This window comes from Macrotis lagotis, chromosome X, assembly GCF_037893015.1.
Source record: "Macrotis lagotis isolate mMagLag1 chromosome X, bilby.v1.9.chrom.fasta, whole genome shotgun sequence".
Taxonomy (NCBI): domain Eukaryota; kingdom Metazoa; phylum Chordata; class Mammalia; order Peramelemorphia; family Peramelidae; genus Macrotis; species Macrotis lagotis.
The window spans coordinates 396,376,273-396,384,163 of NC_133666.1; the positions used below are offsets into that span (position 1 = coordinate 396,376,273).

A 7,891-nucleotide genomic window follows, 5' to 3' on the forward strand; every position below is an offset into this window, starting at 1 on the left:
AAAAGAAAACTACTGACTCCTATTATAAAATAAAAAATAACTGCATTAATTTTCTTCAAATTTTGGACTGTAAAGAAAGGTCCCCTTCATATTAGTCGTCAATAAAGGAGAATTAGACTGGCAGTCAGGAGGCATCTGAATTCAAATACTGGGTTTTTAGCAACTGTATGACCCAGGACAGGTCACTTAATATTTGAAGCTGTTTCCTACTTTAAAACAGGAATAAGGACTACCTAGATTACAGGGTTGCCATGAGGTTAAGTGCTTTTTAAAACTTAAGGCTATAGAAATGTAACCACCTCTCTCTCAATTAGCTATGGCTTTGAACAAATCACTTAAATACCCTGAGTTTCTAAAATGAATTACAACAGCATCTTTAAGATCCATTCCCTTCCAGATCTAAAATCTTATAATGTTTCTAGAGTTGAAAGGGAATATTCAGTCTAAGAACCTCATTTCACAGATGAGGACAAACCAAAGTCCGGGAGAGAAAGAATAACTTTCATTAATCTAGGGCTTTATACACATTAAAGATTATAAACAAATACTGTTTTAGTTCAATCTCAAGGTGACATATAAGACCTTCAGCCGAATGTGAGGAGGAAATAAAAGGGAAACTTTCTTGCTTATATAACTGGAAGACTGTGGTATTTCAAAGATTAAACCCTCACCCAGACTCAGAGAAATATAAAAGAATTGCAAGTATATAAGACAAGCATACCACCCAAAGCAAATTTTTCCCTGTTTTCTGATAGGTTTAATTTGGAAAATGCCCAAGAGTCAAAAAAATTATGACTGTTCTTTAAAAAATCTTACCTTAGTTATTAGCAACATATTCTAATCTCTGGGTTTATGAAATTTTTGCTAATAATTATTTTAAAAAAATTTTTACCATCAATAAGTACCAATTGAATGATTGTACAAAGTACCAACGAATAATATGTATAAAACATGCACCTTACCTCAAAAAGCTTAAAATCTATTCCAGAAGAGAAGACTAACTCACAGGTACTAGCAACAAAACAATACAAGATAATATATAATTAGGTGTTAAATAACTTGATAAAGACTATAGATTCATAAGCACTAAGTATCTACTCTGTGATGCCTCAGCTTGACAGGGAAAGCTTCATGGAAACCCCAATCTGAGTTCTCTCACCCTCATCCTTGCAAGTCCCAGTCACATGACTATAAATACAAAACTTTAGCATACACGGTAAAGATGACTAGGCTTGGTAGCACAGAATGGAGTCAAGGAAAAGATACCAGAGACTTTCTTCTATATAGCAAATCTGAATCTTTCCAGTTGAAATTCCAGTCGTTTCATCTATGCTCAATTCTCAGTGGTGACTGAAGACGTAATTATATAGGTCTGAATGGAGGCCACACCCCTAAAATGAGATCTTTTTGAAAGAAAAATATAGATAGATATTGAAATCAACATCAGTCACAAATCTACCATTAGTTTTTATACTAGTCAAATTTAAATTCCATACATTCATAACAAATGTGATCTGCAATGCACAAGGTTCTGTATTACATCCTGAAATATAAAAAAATAAAATTAAAAATAAGCTAGTCTCTGCCTTCAAGGGGTTTACATTCTATTGGGGGATACAACATCTACGCAGATAAGGAAATTCAAGGTTATTTAAGTGGAAAATGCATAGTTTACAATTGAGCAAGTAATAGGTGAATGACCAATCCTTGTTTTTTCAATACCACTTAGTAGCATGAATGATGGTACTAAAGGATGATTTGATTGTAAACAGATCATTTTTATACATTTTTTCTAATATTATCTGTGATTTCATGGGTTAGATATATAACTGAAAAATTTCAGATAATACATAGTACCACATCAACAACCTACCTGCTGCTCCCTTAGCACTCATTACTAAAATTGTTTTCTTTCTACCACTATTTTTGAAGACCACCCTTAGGTCTAATAATAAATTAAATTTTGTCTCTGCTCTAGGAAAAAGTAGTAGCGTAGTTAACTGAATACTCTTTTGTCTCCCATGTTCTGAATTCAGACTCATTTTTCAAGAGTGAAGTTTTTTAAGAGAACTGTACAGATAAATTAAAAGCACTCCCAAACCAACATTAGGTTTTCTTCTCCTTTCTTTCATGTTAAATTCTTCCCTGACCCTATCAATGCTGTTCTTTCTTTCCCTTCCATCCCAACATCTATAAAATGACTACATCCACTGTAGCTGATAGCTATCAATGCCAGCCAATCAAATTAATTTGATTACTTAATGCAATTAATAATTACAGGGTCACACTTCCTTTAAAAAGTTATTTCTGTAAGAAAGATTTCTACACCTTTCATACCCTAGCACTACCTTCTCAAAAGAAGATTGTCTTAAGTTTTAAAATAAATATCAAAAAAATTCTCTTAAGATCTAAATATAAACTTAAGAACTTTGTAACTCTGGGCTGGACTCTTGAAAATTTAGCATGACAGTTTCAGAAAATACCACCATAAGGTAAAATTTATTAGAAATGTAGAGAATTGCATATTCCTATTGCCTTCTCTGACCTATATTTTTAGTGATAATTCCATTTCTTCAATCATTTTAGGAGTCAGACTTCCCAAAACAATAACAGGCATATATAATACACATGCAGTGCTACTTGGAGTCTATTTGTAACTGAGTCCCAAGAAAATGTTGGGGGGGGGGGGTTCCAGCTTGTTTTATGGCCAAAAACACATCAGGAAGCTGGTAAAGATAACAAAATAATTTTGCTCTACTTTTTCTATTAAAATAAAATTGCATTGTTGAAAGATAAAGGATTAATTGAAGCAGACTACCACTGCAGGATTCACGACATAAAACAAATTGTCTGTTGGGTGACATATTTCTAAATCTTTACGCATCGAAATTATCCATTTGTAGCAATTTCATCTAAATACTTTTAACCAGAGTCATGGAGAAGCCATGGAGGTGGGGAATAAATGGGCTGGGGCATCAACCTTTTCATTTTGGCTGTCAAAAAATATAAAGAGATTAATAGACCTAAAAAAAAAAAGAAATCCACAGGAATCTCCAGATTAGAGAGGAGACACCCCCAAGTACTTTGCATATAACATGGATTTCAATGCCCCAATGCAGACAACACGGTGGCTGGTACAAAAAAAAAAAAGTAATGCAGTGAAATAGGCCTGAACCGCTTTCATGCACCGCATTTTGCGGTTTAAAGGGGAATCCTGAGTTGACACAGTTGGGAAGGCTTTTCCCTGGAGCTAACAGATGGAGGGAGGCGCAGGGGATGCGGAGACATGAAGGAAGGGTGCATCACTGCCCACACCGGGGCCCAAGCAGCTGGGCGGCGCTGCGCCCACCATGCCCCCTCGCTTCGGCCTCCCGCCAGGGGCAGTGCCCACAGCTGAGCTGCCCCAGCCGCGTCGCGGGGGGGGGGGGGGTTCCTCTGGAGGCTCCTGCGGGCAGCGGCTGCCCGGGCAGGAGGAAGAGTTTGCAATGAGCCTGGCACAGCCATACCCTTCCTGGGTGTTTGAAACGACTGGATGGAGACAAAGTGTGTGAGCGGGTGCATCGGGCTGAGCAGGAGGAATGCGTGGCGTGGAGGCGCTCGGCAATACCTGTGGAGCCATCCACTTTGGCCAACAACGGATGGGGGTGCAGAAAGCTAATGTTCTCGGGGTCCGCGGGGGGATGTTGGCTTTGGGGAACGGGGCCCCGCTCCCTGGGGGGAGAAGGGGGGCGCAGGAGGCTGTTCCCACCCCGGCGGAGGAGAGAAGCCTGCCGGCGGCGGGCCCATCCTCCTCAGCTTCTCCAAAGGCGGAGAAAACCCGTTTTTTTTCTATTTTAAAAAACCCCTCCCGACCTGCGGCTTTGCAAAAAAGAGAGATTACTCCATCAGAGGCCGCGCTGCCGCAGTGCGGGCGCCCCGCGCAGCCCCCTCCCTTCCCTGCGGAGCGGCGCGGCCTCGCTGGCCCGGCCCGGCCTCCCTCGCTTACCTGGCCCGGCCTCGCCGGCCCGGCCTCGCTTACCTGGCCCAGACCCGCTCAGCGCATCCTCCTGCTCCCGCTGCTCCCGCGGCGCCGGCGCCCCGGCCCGGGCTCCCCGCGCCCCGCTCCTCCCGCGCTCGGGCGGCGGCGGCGGCGGCGGCTCCACTCCCCGCCGGCTCGGGCCGCGCGCATGAAGTCATCGCCCCCCGCCGCCTCCCCCCGCCTCGCCGCCCGCCTCGGCGCGGATCACCACACTGCGCCGCCAGCCGCGGGGGGGAGGCCCGGCCTCGCCGCGCCCCCCGGAGCGCGCCCCGCCGGGAGCGGGGGCCCCGCGCGCGCCCGCGCGCTGTGCCCCCGACTTGAGCCCCTTCCAGACGAAGCTGCGGGCCCGGGGAAGCGCGGGGCACGGGCGGGCGAGGCGCCCCCCCCGGGCAGAAGCGCTCCGCGCCCCGAGCGCTCCCCTGGCGTTCCCGCCGGATGGAGAGCTCCAGCGGCTGGAGCCGGGCCCCCTCCGCCGGGCCCCAGCCTCGCCTCCCGTCCTTCCCGGGGAAAGCCCGGGACGCGCACCGGCTCCAAACGGGCTCACAAAGGGAAGCTCCCGATCCCGCGCCCCCTGCCCGCCCCATTCCCCGTCCCGAAGCCCGCGGAACGGAAACAATGAAAACAAAGAAATAAAACAGAAAAAAACCCGGCCCCGGAGCCACTCACGGTAGCGAAATCCATCCTGCACCAGCCCGGCGTGCGTCTGCCGCTGCTAACTGCAGAGCCGCAAAGAGGCGGGGAAGGGAGGAGAGGCGACCTGGAGCGCTGCCCTCAGCAGAGTGGGACGTGCTTGTGCCGCCGGAGGGGCACCGCAGAGGCGGGGTGGGGCCTCGCCGCCGCCGTCCCCAGCCCTGGCAGCCCCGAGCCGCTCTGCGGCGCTTCCCTCCCGCGCCACCTGCGGGAAGCGCGGAGCCGCAGAGGAGCGGGCAGGGGAGGGGGGCGCAGGCGGGGGGAGCGGGCCCCTTTGTCAAGGGGGTGGGAGGAGTTTGCGGCGATGCGGTAGACCGCAGCCCGGCCGGCGGGGCCGCCGAGTGAGCCGGCCGCCGGGGGCGTGCGGCCCTGCAGCACGCGGAGCTAGGGCGCGGGGGCGGGGAGGCAGGCCGGACTGCACGGGGGCGGGGAGGCAGGCCGGACTGCAGGTGGACCCGCCCGCCGCGCACCCACAGTTTGCGGACTGGGGGTCTTCCATCCCGCACTGCATTTACCCGACTCTCCTGATTGCAGCCTAAGCAAAAAGCTAGGGACAAATGACAACAATGGGGAAAAAAATCAACCCTCCAAACGTGTAAAACATGGGAAGCAATTAGCCAACTTATGCTGTTATAGAGGTCCAATGACAAATTTCGGTAACTGAAGGAAAGACCCGGGCTGGTGGCCGGACCAGACCAGACCAGTCCTGTTTTGTATTTTAATGACGACATGGTCTAAATGAATTCCCAGGCTTAGCCCCGAGTCAGTGAAACCACCCAAGAGATGCCTCGCAGAGCTAGATGCAGTGATTCCAACAAGGCCATTTTCCCGTAGGAGAAGAGTGCACCTAAAATTCAAAAGCTAGCATTACTTCTAATGGGAAAGTACTGGAAGCTTTCGTCATTGCAGGGGAAAGCTGCCTTCAGGGACTGCAGAAGGGACAGACACTTCCTCCAACCTAAGCCCTCATTAAATGTCTGACATTCAAGAAAGTAGAGAAATCACAAAAGCTCAGCCTTGGAAGGGACCTCAGACCCCCTCCCACCCTGTCCATCCTGAGCCTGAAACAGGAATTTTCTTCACCCCAACCTCAATTTAGAGACTGTTAACCCTGGAATCCCACTTTCGCCTGATTTAAATTTCTGGGATTTGAAAAGATACTCCCCAACAGAAGCTCAAGACCTGTGGATCTTTTAAAAAGGGAACACATAAAATCCCAGTTTATGTCTCATTTACGTTTCAGTGTAAATGGTTTAACCACAAAATCTGTTAATTTAGATCACAGAAAAGAACCTGTAAGCCGGGGGTGTGTGAAAGGAGAGGAGAATTCTCTACCTGGGGCAAGAGCAGCACAATTCTCTTTATTTAAGGTCTTTTACAGAAATAGGGAGGGTCCTCTCAGGGTGTTTTAAACTAACACAGAGTGGTTTGTTGTTGGAGATTGTACAGATTCATGCTTAATGTAAAAGTTGTATTAAATCTGATTGAATTTGCACAGCTTTGAGCTTGGGACTTCCCAGCTAAGCTCCTACAGGGTAGGCTAAATTTGGTGATGTATAAAGCATTCATAGAATGTTTTTCCTTCTGTCTCTTACTGCTATTTCCACACTGAAACCAGCATCTCCAAGATTACCAATGATCTCTAAAATAGTAAAACCAAATTTTCATACTCCTTGTCCTTTCCTTATTATAAAAAAGAATTTTCAGTCTTACTTTAAACATATGTCTCACCTTAATGGGAGCTGTTGAGACCCAAAACTTCCTACAAGAGAAACTGAGTCATTAGGACATCAAAAGGATAACTGCTCAAGTTCATGCTTAAAGTGGAAATGAACTGATAATTGTACTTTTTTCATTTTTCTGATAGGTTTATTCATAATATGTGAATGTATTTTCTTAGTTTCCCTTAAGATTCAGATAACCTTTTGTTATTTTTGGTAAGCACTTAATCTATAGATTGATATGAGTATTTTTATTATATTGGTTTGACCCAACTATAAGCAATAAATATTCTTCCAATTATTTGTCACTTTATTTTTAAAGGGTTCTTTGCAATTGTATTTGAATGTCTTGAGAATACATATGTTTGCATATATATGTGTTTTATGTGTGTATACATGTATATTGATCATATTAAAATGTCTTTTTGCTATGATTTAGTCAAGCTCCATAAAGCTCTATATCTTCTTTTGGTAGTTCAATATAGCACTAATTGTGTTAATTTAGTTATCATTTTTATTATATTGGCAAGGCCCAACATGAGCACTTAACTATCATTCCAATTTTTTTTTGTCATTCTTCATTTCTTTAAGGAATTTTATTTGTGTATTTAAGATTAGTAAGTATTTCAAAACTATATTCCTTTCTATAATTAAAGATTTTATTTATTTTGAGTTATACAATTTTTTCCCCTAATCTTACTTCCCTCTCCCCACCCACCCACAGAAGGCAATTTGTCAGTCTTTACATTGTCAGAACTTATTCCTGGTTAAAAAAAGTCTGATTTCTTTCCTTTGTGAGATGAGGAATGTTATCTCTTCATATGTTAATTACAAACTCTGGAAGACAAATGATTAGAAAAGCTCAGAAACTTGTCTTTCTATAGGTATACTTACTTCAGGAAAGAAATAACTATGGATCTTCCTTTAGATCAGATAGCTAGGTATTTGTAGTGAGTGGCAAGAAGGGTATGGGTTAAGGTGGGTGGGGAGTAAAAGAGGAGAGTAGAAAATGATGCCAAGATTGCAGGCATAGATGACTAAAAACTGGTGGTTAACTTCAATAGAAATAATGGAAGAAAGAAGAAGAGAAGATTAAGATAACTATGGATCTTCCTTTAGATCAGATTGTTTTGTTATAAGGGTGATATTTTTTGAGGAGCAATAGAGCAACTTAATATTGTGCAAACAAATAAAAAGGCCTCCAAGGAAGTTTAGTGATTCTCATAGATACATGTATTCCTGTCTCCTTCAGTTCAGGGTGGTCATTACCATAATGGCCTCAATCTATATGTTTTCAGGTAAATCCTAGAGAATACACTTCATGTCTAACATATTTCTGTTATTTTATTTTTTTAACCAAAAATTATTGTTTTACAATGTATGTAGGTTAAAGCCTTAGTATATTGAGTCACAGATATTTTATGCATTTTGAATGGAACTTCTTATTTCATTTTATCTTTTT

The 7,891-nt window shown here is 44.3% G+C and overlaps 1 protein-coding gene across 2 annotated transcripts in view; it reads right to left on the reverse strand.

The window, feature by feature from the left end:
- PKIA (cAMP-dependent protein kinase inhibitor alpha) overlaps positions 1-4,791 on the reverse strand; it is an 80,062-nt gene extending 75,271 nt beyond the window's left edge. The window contains exon 1 of one of the 2 annotated variants that reach the window (XM_074200139.1): positions 4,685-4,791. In XM_074200139.1, coding sequence (XP_074056240.1) covers positions 4,685-4,699 — 15 coding nt within the window. In that variant the 5' untranslated portion in view covers positions 4,700-4,791. Of the gene's footprint in view, positions 1-4,018; positions 4,093-4,684 lie in introns of those variants that run through there. The other variant, XM_074200141.1, reaches the window with a different exon arrangement.
- Positions 4,792-7,891: the final 3,100 nt, after the last annotated feature.